Here is a 15,363-nt window from a genome sequence, read left to right as displayed (position 1 = left end):
CCTTACTATAGAAAAACATAGAAAAATACGTCATGACTTTCCCGATGACCCAGTAAATAAACTTTTCAGAGCAGTACACTCAAATATAATATACATTGTCTCCAAAATCCAAAAAATCTCATCGAGTATTTTAGTACTTACAGCTCAAGGTGAGGGATAGACTGACATATTCCAGACCACCAAAACCTCCCAAATCGCCATCTCTTTTGTCCTTACTCAGCCCATCCAACATAAAGAATAATGCAAAGTAATGTGGGACAGGGAAGGGACAAAGGGCCCTTTCCTAACACACATTTTAGTCCCGAAACTGTTTTTTGTATTATTGAAATAACAAATTATTATTTGATCTCTTTATATATCTTTTACTTCCTTCCCTCTTATCTTACCTCATTGGTCCTTTGTTTTAGTTAAAATTCTTGGTTACAAGAAATAGAAAACCAAAGGATGGCTTGAGAAAAAAGGAGAATTTAATCCATAAAGTCTCAATGGTATCTCACAGAATCCAAGAACAGGAATGAAGAATTGAAATGAGAAATTGAAAAGGTATGAAAATCCTGTAAAAATGTTATTCCATTGTTTGGTTTCAACCTCAGTGATGTGTCTCTCTCTCTCTCTCTCTCTCTCTCTCTCTCTCTCTCTCTCTCTCTCTCTCTCTCTCTCTCCCCAACTCCTTCTGAAAATTAGATTTTCTGTTCCCCAGGACAATTGGAAGAAAGAGGCAGCTTCTAAACAGTTGCCCAGTGGATATCACTTCATTTCCAGCCACTCTAAGAGAATAATAGAATAATTGATATCTGAATAGCCATTTCAAATATCAGGAGGAAGAATTGAATTTGCCCAGTTTCCCTGGCTCAGGTTTCCATGTTTATCCATGTGCTGTTGTCCGGCTGGGGAGCAGGGGAAGAGGGGAGGGTGGTGGGCAGTTAGTCACATGCCATAAACAAGGATACTAAAATTTTCAGAGAACGTAGGTTGGGTTGACATCAAACAAAACTATATCTACTAAAATCTTCTTTTCTAAGTGAACAGTTTCTTCTTTTTTCATTCCAGATTTTTATTTTTTCCTTTATTTTCTTCATTGCCTTTTGGTATTAAACTGACATCTATGCCCAGCTTCCTTTAAGTTTATTACATTCTGAGTTGACCCTTTTGAGATTTATAGAAAGAATTCATATTGGAAGAGCAAATGATTACTAAGTTCAACATGTGAAAAGAGGAGTTAGTCACTTGCCAAGTTTGGGCTATTGGTACCGGACCACCAGTCTAGAAAACAGAATCTAGCCAGTTTTTTCTAGTGGTGCAGCCAAAGGACATTGATCAAAGCATGTTTTTGTTATTTACATCTGTTCAGTTTTAGCTGACTGAAACAGATGATAAAATGTTTTCTTTTTCTGATTAACTCTCCAGATGTTAAATTATTTACTTAAGAGTCATCTTAATATATGTTTAATTGACCGCAGTAAGTTCCTCACCTACCAAGCACTCCGCATCACTACTTAATAGTGTGGTAAGAAGAGTGTTAGAAGGAATCGTTGCCTCTTAGAAAATCAACCTAGTGACAAAGTCAAAGGAAAAGGTGGTGGCTCTTGGCAAATTGTTGTGTGGGAAATAATCTAAATGTTTTTGATGGTTTGGGTGTTCTACCTCTCATCTCACCTTTGAAGAGCACATATTTGAGAAATTAGATGTAATCACAGATGAGGAGACTGACAAACTTACTCTGAACAGTGGAATGACTGACACATCTCAAACAGGCTGCCAAATCTACCTGACAGAGTCTGTGAACAGTTTGAATCTCTGAACACCTGAAGCAGGGGCTGATGCCAGGTCATTCACTGCTGTGGGCAAGAACTCCTAAACTGTGGTAAGTAGGAATCTTTTCATGATACCTTACCTGCATTTTTATAAGTTCTCATTGTAATAAATGACAATGGATTAATAAATGTCTTGTAGTTACTAGCTTTCATATGTTAATTCACATTATATGAATACTGGATTTTTTAGAGTGCTAAAAGTATGTCATTTAAAAGTTTAAATTTTTTAAATGGCAATCAAAATTAATGTAATAGCACCTTACACACAAATATTTAGTTGCATTTTTTACTAACTTTAGCCAAGTGTTTTCACATAAAATTTATTGTCTATTTACTTATGAGGCAGCTAAAAGAGTTATTATACACCTATCAGGATTGAGTGAAAGAACTTAATTGACTTGCGTAGGGCAACACAACTAGTTAAAATATCTGATACTAAAGCTCACATCTCCTTACTAAAAGTTCTGTGTTATTTCCTCATTTAAACTAACTGGACTTGTGTGTGTGTATGTGTGTGTTATATGGAAAATTTATGGTATATACATCAAAATGTTAATGATGGTTATCTCTGGCAAGTAAGAACATGGGCGTTCAAATTTTCTTACCTTTGATTTAATGTCATTTCCTGCATTTTCTATAATCAAGGTTTATTATTTTAGGATCATAAAATACCATTAACATATTTTTAGATTTCTATTGAAACATAGTGCTATCATATATCTCTTTCTCCTAAAAATCAAAATATGGGGAAATCAACTTGAAGGATCTAGTTTGTGTTTTTTTTCTCCGTTGAGGTTTTCGTATTTTGGGCTTCCTATTATTTTGTTTAATTTTCTTTGAAATTGTGTATGCACACACTTATTTGAATTACTGTCTTCACTCATATGAGCAGTGCTTTGAAGGGTTAAACCTAAGTTATTGCAGAATTTAGGAGTTTTCCAGCAGCTCCAATTATTGGGATTGTTCAGGAAAATCATTGGCACACAAATCTGTAATTATTCACGATAGAAGGAATATCTGCAAAATGAAAATGTCATCAATAGCCCTGCTCAGGAATGTGACTTGGAAGTCTCTGAAATACCCATTAACCCATTCTCTTATTAACGTTCTCCTTTCCACTACCTTAGTTCGGGTTCTGATTATCTTATGCCTCAATCTCCTAAACTGTCCCCCTGATTGCATCAAATTTTACCTAATTTGAAAAGGGATTATTTCTGGAAAATGGCAATATGAAAAAAAATAGTCAAACTCTTTTCCATGACAGATATATTATGCTCTATCATGTTTCAAATAATAGCAATTACTTAGTCTCTGCTGCCTAAAATACTACTCCAAAACTTTGTGGCTTAACACAACAATCATTTATTAGCTCACAAGTTGGTGGGCTGGGCAGTTTTTCTGTCTGTCTCAGCTAGGCTCACTAACTCGTTCATCTACTATCAGCTGATGGCTTGGCTAGGGATGGATGGTCTAGGATGGACACATTTACCTATTAGGCATTTGGCAGGCTGTTGGCTGGAAAGCCACTTCCACATGGTCTCTACACCAGACTAACTCAGGCTTGTTCAAAGCCGGGGAGTGAAAAAAAAGATGACAATGAAATGTGCAAACCCTCTTGAGGCCTAGGCTAGAAATTCTCTTGACACTCCTTCTGTGAAGTAATAAGGGCAATCTAAATTAAAGAGATGAGGAAATAGACCCATCTCTTGAGGGCAGGAGCTCCAGTGAATTTTTCGCCATTTTTTATCTACCACACTATCTGATGGGTCTTAATACATACATTAAAAAGTAAAGAAATATCCAATGACAAAACTAAAACAATTTAGTAGTGAGTTTAATGTTCTTTATTCAAGGGAAAACAATCCATGGATTGAGGAAATACAGTGCCTTGCAAGTAGCAGAGCACTCTGCCAGAGGGGTTTGGGGCAAGATCAAGTTTTATAGAGCATTAGAAGGACAGGATTGCCTAGGAGATTGGGGATTTCCTTATAAGGCCAGCAGGTCCTATTGTTCAAGGTGAGGTGAGCTAGCTAGAGCTGAGTTGGAGGATTATTATTATTGGTGCATGTTAGGTTTCCTTTCATGTATTTCCTTTAAGTGCAGGCTGATTTAGGTTTAGATTTGTGAAATGAACCAGGCCACTGCGGCGGCATTCATTTTGTAGGTCCTGACATACAAATTAACTTTATAAGAAGCAAAGGAAGTCACATTCTTAGCTACACAGCCAGGTTCCAGGAGTGACCCAACAGTAACTCTAACTTTTATTGTTCCTCAGAGGTATTCACCGGGTGATCCCTCCCCTCGAATCACCCCACCTTATTCCTGTGGCTCTGACTCTTTTTCAGTATCCCCCCCTTTAGCTTCCTGACTCAGCCTAAGAGAGAAGCTCTGATTTGGCTGGGTTGTCTCAATCCCTGTTGGGCCTCCCTATCAGGCAGAGTTGTCACACTAGATCACCTCCAGAGGGCGTGGTGTAAAATTTTCTGATTCTGGCCTGTTTTCAAGATTTCTGATTCTCAAGGAGAGTCGGTGAGAACTCCCTGCGAAGACAACAAGCCAGTCACCTGTTGACATTATCTCTTTACTTATTCACCCTGAACAACTCTTACCCATGCTTCTAGAGTAGGCTCAACCCTGCAAGAACTACCTCCACTGTAAAAGCTTTCCCACCATCCATAGGCAGAATTAGCAGCTCCCTCCTCTGTGGTCTTGTGTTTTCTCAATGTTGGGACTCGTTACATTTTGTAGTAATATCATGGAAAGGGGACTGGGAAGGGTGGGCAAGGGTATAAAAACATTTCTGGTAGGCAAAATGGGCTCAGATTGAAATTTCCTGGAAGGTGCCGTTTCTGGTGTTTACAGGTATCGTTATTGACTAAGCCTCATAGTTTTCAGGATGCTGGCAAAAGACAAGTCCTGTTATACTGTTAAATTAATTAAACAAGGCCATTAGACTGAGGTGGCTCTACTGCCATGGCATTTATATAAGCAAACCAGGATTGAGCCTGTGAACACCTCAAGGTTAAGAAATCAAAAGCTGAGGACAGCCAATCACAAACATCCAACTACGCTTTTAAGCTTTAGCCAATCAATAATCTCCTTGCTTTGCTTTAGCCTTTTCTCCATAAAAGTCTCTTCCCAGCTCTTGTTGGTAAAGTCCTCCTAACCACTTCTGATTTGGCACTGCCCAGTGGAATTGATTTTTGCTCAAATAAACTCTTAAAATGTTTATTGTGACTCAGTTTATCTTTTAACAACACCAAAGTAGCTTAAGAAGTTGATTGCCTAAAATCACTAATATCGCAGTAAGATATATTTCTGAGTGGTTCTCAAATGTCAATGGAAAAATTATATTTAATAATGCTTAGTTATATTACACTACTATTCTCTGACTAGAATTCTTACTAAATCTAAAATATTGGACTATTTCCTCTTACATCAGTATTGGAAATATAATTAATTGATCTGCAGATGAATTATTAGAGTGAATTTTAGTTTTAATAAATAAGATATCTTTGCGAGAATCAGAAAATCAGATTTTAGGCTGTGAATATCATAGGGGAGGAAAGTTTTTCTCTTCTACTCTTCTAGGTTCTGTGGCTGGTCTAAGAATTAAATTGCCATAAAACAGAGTAACAGGAGAAAAAAAAACAATTTTTTTTAAAGATTTTTATTGGGGAATTGGGGGGATGGGAACAGTGCTGGGGAATTGGGGGAAGGGGAACAGACAAGTTGCTGTCGTTTTTGTTCTTCAGTCTAGTTGTGGAGGACGTTGCTTCACTGGCCCAAGTTGGCACCATCATTGCGCTTTTCCCGGGCGAGGCAGATCAGTCGCCGGCTTCTGGACGGCCGCTCACTGCGGCTGCTGGCTACATACGGTAGCCCATGGCAACCCACTGCCACAGGGGCTGCAGCCTACGCCGTCGCCAGCAACTCACAGCAACCCAGCTCCAGGTTGAGCTGTTGTTCAGCATCTTAGCTGTGGAGGGTAGTGTCACTGGCCCTCATATGTGGGATCCGAACCGGGGTCCTCTGGCATCCCAAACCAGTTCTTAACCATCGAGCCACTCGGCCGGCCCAAAAAAAAACAATTTTAATTATGTTTTTAGGAGCCCCAGAAATGGCACTCCTAACCGGAGGTTTAGGCTTATTACCATCCTGAGCTGAGGAAAGGGATGGGGGACTAGGGCTTCAAAGAGGAGGAAGGCAATTTATGGGAAGATGAATAGAAAAAATGAAATGTTTGGTAAACAAAAATTGCCCTACCACATAGATAAATCTCTCACGTAAAGTTATCTCTGGTAATAGTTCTCTTCCTGGTACAGGCCCCCTTTCTAATGGAAAGTACACTAAAAAGGGTAACTTCTACTCTGTTTTCAGAGCTTTTTTCTGTGCCTTCAGTTTCTCAAAATAATCAGCTCAAAATAATTCTTATGCCAAAGAGGCATATTTTGGAGTAGCATATTCTGCTCCCCTTCAATATTTTACTTCCTTTAATAGAGCTGAACGGAAGAAATAACTAATTTTTCAGAAATAGAGAAAGTAGAACAAGATGAAGAACAGAATGTATTTTCCTAAAAAACAGCCATTTCAATAGTGTAACAAAATTAGGTGGCCTTCTCATTAGTGTGTTGTATTCATTTATTCAGATTGAACATTCAAATCATTTAACATAATCTAATTATATTAAATTATTTGTATTTTAAAATTTGGTTGAGGGCCAGCCGAGTGGCGCGATGGTTAAGAACTCGCTTGGGATGCCAGAGGGCCCCGGTTCGGATCCCACATATGAGGGCCAGTGACACTGCCCTCCACAGCTAAGATGCTGAACAACAGCTCAACCTGGAGCTGGGCTGCCATGAGTCGCCGGCGACGGCGTGGGCTGCAGTCCCTGTGGCAGTGGATTGCCATGGGCTACCGTGTGTGGCCAGCAGCCAGCGTGAGCGGCCAGCAGCCGCAGTGAGCGGCCGTCCAGAAGCCGGTGACTGATCTGCCTCGCCAGAGAAGAGCGCAATGATGGTGCCAACTTGGGCCAGTGAAGCAACATCCTCCACAACTAGACGACAGCAACTTGTCTGTTCCCCTTTCCCCAATTCCCCAGCACTGTTCCCATCCCCCCAATTCCCCAATAAAAAAATCTTTAAAAAAAATGTTTAAAAAAAAAAAATTTGGTTGAAAGATAACATGGAGTTTCAGGTTGAATTCTCTAGGAAGCCGATTATGAGCAGAGTTTAGCGTGTAGAATATTTGTAAGGAAGTATCTTGGGAACAGGAAGAAGAGAGCAGGAGTGGGCAGAACAAGAAGTCAAGATGCAATGCAGGCTCAAGAAAGCTTTGGCTGACCCCTCAGAGAGTAATGGATTTGGAATGGCCCTTCAAAATTGTCCTGAATCATCCCAAGATGTCCAGGCCTTCATACCCCTGCCTCAATTACATGACAGTAGAAACTGCTACAGCCATTCCAGAGAGCAATTTAGCATCATTTAGTGTAACTGAGTAAGCACATACCTTTGCCAGAATTACTTGTTTGTGTGTGTTTTGGAGAAACTCCGTTTATAAGGAAAAATGGTGTGGCAGGGAATAGGAGTCTTATCCATCATCAAGGGACTACATAAATGGAATTGGTGAATTCATATGATGGCCCTGTTCTGTGATCAGAAACAATGAACTAGATGATGACGATAACAACGTAGCAAACATTTAATGAACTACTAGGTAATGAAAATAATACTAGCAAACAGTAATTGTACACCTACTGTTTGCCAGGTCCTTTATTTACCTGTGTCATCTTTATTCAACCCTTTGTTATTTTCATTACAGTATTCCTAAATGTGGAAACTGAGGTATGGAGAGGTGAAATAATTTGCTCAAGATCACACAGCTAGAAAGTGACAGAACCAGAGTTTCAAGGTAGGAATTCTAGCTTTGAGAGGTTATGCTTTTAATCACTACCCCAAGCATAGATCTTTGAGATAGAATGTTGAGTGGGAAAGAACAACGTGGTTGAATTAGTGATGTTAACCCTGCCTTGTATCCTGACTCCCTGACTCCATCAAAGGCATTTTTGGAATAACCACATTCACCCGTATCCTTTTGAATAGCTCATAGAAGAGTATTTTCTAGGCTCATTTTTAAAGAATTGTTTACACTGGTTCACAAATAGTAACTATCATTGACAAAGTAGTACAACAAGGATCCTAGTTGATGCTTGCATTCCCCCCAAGAGGTGTGCAATGGCTTGGTGAAGCCAACAGGGGGCACTGCACCTCCCTTCGTCTCTGTATCTCAAGCTTTCCGGTCACACAGATTAAAGCCCCTAAACTTCCAAGCCACACAAATGAACAACAGAGGAGGTAGAAAAAGAGGGGTGAGAATGCAGGAGTCAGGAACAGGAACAGCTTCATGGGTGTGGGACCTGTGTAGTAGCACAGGGTCCCACATATAGAAGGTCCTGCTCTGTTTGGTTTAATGCTCTGCTGTTCTGTCCTGAAATCCTTAATATTTTTTAACAGGAGCCCCACATTTTCATTTTGTACAAGGTCCTACAAATTATATAGCCAGTTCTAGTCAGAGGGCTTAGAACCTGGCACTTCCAGCCACATTTAGCATTCCTAAGGAAAGATTTGATGCTGAATTTTCTTTTCTTTTTTTTTTTTTACAATCCAGGCCCAACCATAACATTTTTCAATCCCATCTCCCTCTAAACTTGGCTAGAGGATACTTTGCCAGTGTTCAACCAGTCTTTGAGCTATAGCGAATCAAATACTTTTTTGTGTGTTCAAATTCCACTCTCCAGATGGAAAAAAATGGGTGTGAGCCCAACCAACATACTCATAGTTCCATAGAGTCATAGACTTGCTGCACAGGGTGTCTTTTACCTAATTACTACAAGTAATGCTGAGAGCCAGGGAGCCGCAGAACTGGAACTGAAATTGCAGTTGAAGCCAAGATAATATGGCTCAGAAGTAGATATTGAAGTATGGGAATCAGATAGACAGAGAAAATCGAGCAAGAAGTGTGTCAAGAGAAGAAAAAGGCAATCCTGGCATTTGTCTGTTGCCCACAGCTAACTTTGATGTACCTTCAGGTCTCGCTTTCATCTTATCTGCTCAGAGACTCCCTGACCACTGTAGCTAAAGCAACTCCCATTCACTTTTTAAATCAGTATTATGGATTTGTGCTTCTTTCTTTGCACTTATAATTTTTATTTATCTGTCATTTATTTGTTTATTAACTATTTCCCTCTCTAAATGATAAGTCCTCTGGCCAGGCTCAGGAGCCATGTCAGTTTATTCCTGGTGTTCTCACAGATCCCAGAACATCGTTGGTGTTCAAGTATTTCTTGAAAAAATAGATAAGTACAATAAGTGCTGGTGATCTTAAAAAGACAGTGCTAGGAGCCAATCACATCAAAGCAGAAGGAGAGTATTCATCTTGCTCTCCTTAGTGTTTAGACCCTCAGGAGCTTGTAACTTGCTAGCATTTAACAAATATTTTTGAACGAATTAATAAATGAAGTTGTGTAAAACTTAAACACCAATGTTCATCTTAAAATGCTTACATACGTGAATCAGTAGCTTCTGATTTTTTTCAGTTGCATAGGTGCATATGCATTTATTTTCTAAATCAAGGTGTGTTTTAGTGGATTCTAAGATGACTTTTTTTTTAAATTGGGGAATTGGGGGATGGGAACAGTGCTGGGGAGTTGGGGGAAGGGGAACAGACAAGTTGCTGTCATTTTGTTCTTCAGTCTAGTTGTGGAGGACGTTGCTTCACTGGCCCAAGTTGGCACCATCATTGCGCTCTTCCCAGGTGAGGCAGATCAGTCTCCGGCTTCTGGACGGCCGCTCACGCTGGCTGCTGGCCGCTCATGCTGGTTGCTGGCTACACACGGTAGCCCATGGCAACCCACTGCAGCAGGGGCTGCAGCCTAGCCGTCACCTGCGACTCACGGTGGCTCCGCTCCAGGTTGAGCTGTTGTTCAGCATCTTAGCTGTAGAGGGCAGTGTCACTGGCCCTCATATGTGGGATCCGAACCGGGTCCCTCTGGCGTCCCAAGCCAGTTCTTAACCATCGTGCCACTCGGCCAGCCCCAAGATGACTTTCTTTATACTCCTTTTATTAGCATAGCATCATAATGTAAGTTATTTCTCTCTTATGGTGTTCCAGGCAGTTTCTGAGCAAATGTTCAGTGAATCCTTTCTGTTTCTCAATCAGATGGTATTTGATGACTAAAACTGTGAATACAACTGTGAAAGGCATTCCTTTTTTAAAGATGAAATCATGGGGAACTCATATAGTTTCTTGTTGACAGTTTTAACTCACCAGGATCTGGGGGCTGGGGGGAATGCTAACATTTATAAACTGGAAGAGAAGTTTGTGACTCATTTCAAACTAGAAAAATCAAGTTAATTTTCCTGAATTATTTCTGGTGTGTTGGTTTATTTCTATGTATTCTGACTATGCTAAGCACTATATACAGAGGGTGACAAAAAATGTTTACATATTTTAAGAAAGGAAAACTATATTAAAATTGTAATACTCAACATATACCAATACCCAAAGATGAATACAAGTCACGTTTGACTTCTGCAATTACAAGAGGGCTCAAAGTCAGCATCCAGACACTTCTGATTATGGTGCACTAGTGCTTGAGCAATGTTGACCAAAGTGTACACTTGTATACATTTTTTTGTCACCCCCATATATTAGAGCTTTCTTCCCCCAAGGAGCTGATAATGCAGCAGGAGAGATATTAATTCAAACAGTCCTAACAAATGCCACAAGAGGCCAGCATGGTCCCAAGTGTAATAGAAGCAGAGAGCAAAGAAAGGTATCACTGCTGGTTGATATAATTAGTGGATGCCTCATGAAGAAGGTAGCATTTCAGATGGGGCTTCAAATGGGCTCATTTCAGTAACTATTATGATATGAGTGACATGGAACATTTTATATATGCTAATTGGATAGAATCAGCAATTCAAAAGGCCATTTTCAATATCCCTACATGTTGTTACTCATGTCAAGGAAAGCTTACTTGGGTAGCCAGAAGTTTCAAGTTTCAACTCCTAAAAGATCTTTAAAAGTTAAAATAGTAATAATAACAATAATAATATGTGGGTTTGTGTGAATTTTGTGAAATTAATAAGGTAAAGAACATGGCAGAAAGATATTTTTAAACATTTTAATGAGCAATGTTTAAAATTCTAAAATTTTAGCTTTGTTATTTAGTCCACTTCTCTTATTTTAAAAGTGAAAAAAATAAAAAAAACAAAGGACTTTGGACGGTTAATCAACCTTCCCAATTTTACTAACTGGTTAGCAGCAAAGAGAGGACTCTACCCCGTATTTCCCACTTGATATAGTTCTCTTGACACCATGTTATGCTGCCTTTTAAATAGTAAATTATGGGTTATCCTATTACAGTTTACATTTTTCTGCTTGCCAAATTTTGGATTTCATAGAAAAACCATGTAATAAAAAGAAATCTCCCACCTCCCACTCAAAAACAAAAAAAAAGTAGATAGGGCAAAGTTGGCAGTGGATACGCTTTCAAACTATTATTGAACAAAAATTTTAAATTACAATAATTAATAGTTTTTTAACACTTTACACCAGGAACTGCATTAGGCAGTTTTAAAATGTGTCATTTCATTTAATCATCACAACAGCTCTACAAGGTAGGCATTATTATTAATGTCTATTTTACAGGTAAAGAAGCTGAGGTAAGTATAATTAAGAACTTGCCCTGCATCACCGAGTTGGTCAAGTTGGGGCTTGAATCCGCACACAGCCCATGCCCTTAACCACTAAGCTACCAAGACAAAACTCTGTAGATGGGAGATGGTATCCATTAACTGACTCTGAACCGCACAGACTATATTATGTGCTTTCATCTCCATCACCTTACTCCTCACCCACCCACCTACACCCTCACTGCTAGTACTTTATAAGCCTACTTATAAGCTACTCAAATAAATAAGGACTATTATTGATTCAACGGTGCTGACTCACTCATCAAAACTTAAACCAATGTGATTTATTCTTTGGTTGGGGAGATAATTATTGACCTGGCAGTCACTGGGTGTTGAGTCATGTTCTAGAAATAATATGAAAATACTAAAGAAGCACGAGATACAGAGCGGAGCGCCGGCTGGCTGTGGAAGGAAGGCTGGAGGTGGGGAACCGGGGCACAGGTGGGGCCAGGAGACGGGCGGGCCCATTGTTGCGGGAACCTGCCCCCCCCGGAAGCGGGGAGGGCAATCAGGGCGGACCAGGCCCCCAGAGGATGTGACTGGGAAGACCACAGGGAACCGAGAAACAGCAGGTAACACTCCAGACCCTTTTTCCGCGGACTCGAAATTCCCATTTTTGCCGTGGATATTCTTTCCTCCGTGGCTATTCTTTTCTCCACGCCTCCTCACAGTCTTCTGGGTCGGAACAGGGTTTTGACGCAGCCACTTCTCTCACGCCCGTGGTGCTCGTCTTGCTTTCGTGTTGGGCTCCTAATGACGCCGGGATGCTGCTGGAGGGAGCTAGGAGCCCCGGCTTCAGGACTGACAGTGCATTCATGGAGAGCAGCTTGAGGGGGAAAGAGGAGGGAATCTGAGCCTGTCCTCAGGGCGCTGAGGGCCGGGCTGAAGGTCGTCGAGGAGAGGCAGAGGCCAAAGAAAGAAACGGCTGTGACCCATCTGTGGGGATGGTGGAAGCTGAGCTTTGCAAGGTCACAAGTCAGTCTCTGCTTCTCACCAAAGAATTTGACAAGCACTGAATAACCGGCTTGTCATCTAGTTCACTGGGCAAGACCATGTTTCCACTGAAGTCATCTTGACCTAGGAAATTGGAGGCGGGGCAGTGAAGACACCTGGAAATGAATTGCATGGCGTGGCCAGTGTCACAAAAGGATAGCATGCAGTAACAGCCAGGAAATATTTATGACGGTTTTATAAGGGAAAACACTCCAAGGGTCTCATTAGGAAAAAGCAACTGGAAGAAAATCAAGCTCAAATTAAAATGAAATTAGTTCAGGAGCCATGTTCTGAGACAAAAGCCTAGTAAAACGTTTTTTTATTTAAAATGTTAGGAGCCAAAAAGGGGAAAAAAGGAGGGAGCGTTTTGCATTAACTACTTCAGATTATCTTATAGTTCTAGTAAACAATAACAGTATATCAAATAGTGATTTTTTTTTTAATTTTACCCCAATAGGAATTTTGCTGTGTTTACTATGGTATGCTATTATAAGTAATCTCCTGCCTTAAGGATCAAGTTTTAACTATTATATTTAAGGGATTTTATTTAGAGTTTTACTTGTGTATGTGATATAGAGGATAATATTTCAATAAACTGAAAATATACAGCTAAAATTCTCTCTTAGATTAAAAATCCACTAATAGTTGTTAATGTAATATAATAAAAAAGAGGAAGGAAATGGGATTTCTTTCTGAAGTAACAAATTGTCAAGCAATGTCTATGTTTTGGTTACCTCATTTTAAACAGTAATATGCCCCCCAGAATTACGTTGAGTAATTACTTTAGGAATTGTACTTACCTTTTACTTTGGACTAGTTGCCACTACCACTTTCACACATCATGCCGTGTCACATGCTCTTTTCTCAATCTAGAATGCCAAAATTTCAAATTTGTATTTTCTCCTTCCCCTCGCTAGATAAAACTCTAAAGACAAGGGCCTCATATTTTTATATTGTATTAATCCCGATTCTTCTAGAAACTCTCTCAAACTCAAATATAAACACTGGCTGCTTTGCAATAGTCGATTTCTCCATCTTTACTGGACTTCTTTTTTTTTTTAGAATTGCAAATAATTTTTATTTTTATAAAAACATGCAATAAGATGTAATTAAATCTTTAAAAAGCCTAAAAGCTTTCAGATCTACTTACTTTTTTTTCTAATTTATTGTATTCGTTTAAGATTTTTATTAAAGTATAGCTAACATACAACATTATATTAGTTTCAGGGGTGCACCATAGTTATTCAACATTTATATATCTAAAGAAGTGATCACCATGATAAGTCCAGCAACCATCTGACACTGTACCACACTATCACAATATTATTGACTGTATTCCCTATGCTGTACATTACATCCCCATGACATATTTGTTTTAACCTGGAGATTTGAATCTTTTATTCCCATTCATCTTTTCCTCCCTTTTTTAATTTTTCAACTACAGTTGACATTTAATACTATTTTATATTAATTTCAGGTGTACAGCATAGTAGTTAGTCGTTTATATAATTTAAGAAATCATCCCCCTGACTAGCCTAGTACTCACCTGGCACTATACATAGTTATTACCATATTATTGACTATATTCCCTGTGCTTTACTTTACATCCCCATGACTGTTTTGTAACTACCAATTTATATTTTTAATCCTTTCACTTTTTTCACCCTGCTTTCCAACCCCATCCCATCTATCATCCCAACAAATCTAGTACCCATCGGATACCATACATAATTATTACAATATTATTGACTATATCCCTTATGCTATACCCTACATCCCCATGACTACTGTGTAACAATCAATTTGTACTTCTTAATCTCTTCCCCTTTTTCACTCATCCCCAATACCCCTCCCATCTGGCAGCCATCAAAATATTCTTTGTATCTATGAGTTTCTTTCTGTTTTGTTTGTTTATTTTGTTCTTTAGATTTCACATATAAGTGAAATCTCATTGCATCTGTCTTTCTCTGTCTGACACTCCACTCAGCACAATTCCCTCCAGGTCCACCCATGCCGCCACAGATGACAGGAACCCATTCCCTTCCATGGCCAAGCAATATTCCATTGTATATATGTACCACCTCCTCTTTATCCACTCATCCAGCGACAGACATTCAAGCTGCCTCCACATCTTGGCCATTGTAAACAATGCTGCAATGAACATATGGACGCACACATTCCCTGAAAGTAGCATTTGGTTTCTTCAGATAAATACCCTGAAGTGGGATTACTGGGTCCTTCTCTGTCTCTTCTTATAGCTTTGTTTTAAAGACTATTTTGTCTGGTATAAGTATTTAAGTATTGTTACCCCAGCTTTTTGGGGGTTTTTTATTTCCATTTTTTGTGAAATATATTTTTCCATCACTTTACACTCCATCTGTGTGTGTCTTTCAAGCTGAAGTGAGTCTCTTGTAGGCAGCATATGTAAGGGTCTTGTTTTTTTATCCACTCATCCTTCCTATGTCTTTTTTTTAAAAGATTTTTTTTTAATTGGGGGAAGGGAACAGCGCTGGGGAATTGGGGGAAGGGGAACAGACAAGTTGCTGTTTTTCTGTTCTTCAGTCTAGTTGTGGAGGATGTCGCTTCACTGGCCCAAGTTGGCACCATCATTGCACTCTTCCCGGACGAGGCAGATCAGTCGCCGGCTTCTGGATGGCTGCTCACTGCGGCTGCTGGCTGCTCACGCTGTCTGCTGGCTACACACGGTAGCCCATGGCAACCCATCTGCCATCACTGGCGACTCACTGGCAGCCCAGCTCCAGGTTGAGCTGTTGTTCAGCATCTTAGCTGTAGAGGGCAGT

At 39.7% G+C, this 15,363-nt stretch overlaps 1 protein-coding gene across 2 annotated transcripts in view; it reads left to right on the top strand.

The window, feature by feature from the left end:
• The first annotated feature begins 425 nt into the window (after positions 1–425).
• CCDC152 (coiled-coil domain containing 152) overlaps positions 426–15,363 on the top strand; it is a 45,467-nt gene continuing 30,529 nt past the window's right edge. Inside the window, exons 1-2 of one of the 2 annotated variants that reach the window (XM_019630532.1) lie at positions 426–543; positions 1,755–1,864. In XM_019630532.1, coding sequence (XP_019486077.1) covers positions 1,821–1,864 — 44 coding nt within the window. In that variant the 5' untranslated portion in view covers positions 426–543; positions 1,755–1,820. Of the gene's footprint in view, positions 544–1,754; positions 1,865–7,681; positions 7,725–15,363 lie in introns of those variants that run through there. The other variant, XM_019630533.1, reaches the window with a different exon arrangement.

The sequence above is a fragment of the Hipposideros armiger genome, unplaced genomic scaffold, assembly GCF_001890085.2.
Source record: "Hipposideros armiger isolate ML-2016 unplaced genomic scaffold, ASM189008v1 scaffold_920, whole genome shotgun sequence".
Lineage (NCBI taxonomy): Eukaryota > Metazoa > Chordata > Mammalia > Chiroptera > Hipposideridae > Hipposideros > Hipposideros armiger.
Note: the sequence above shows the minus strand (reverse complement) of the source record. Positions and strands in the feature narration are given on the sequence as shown.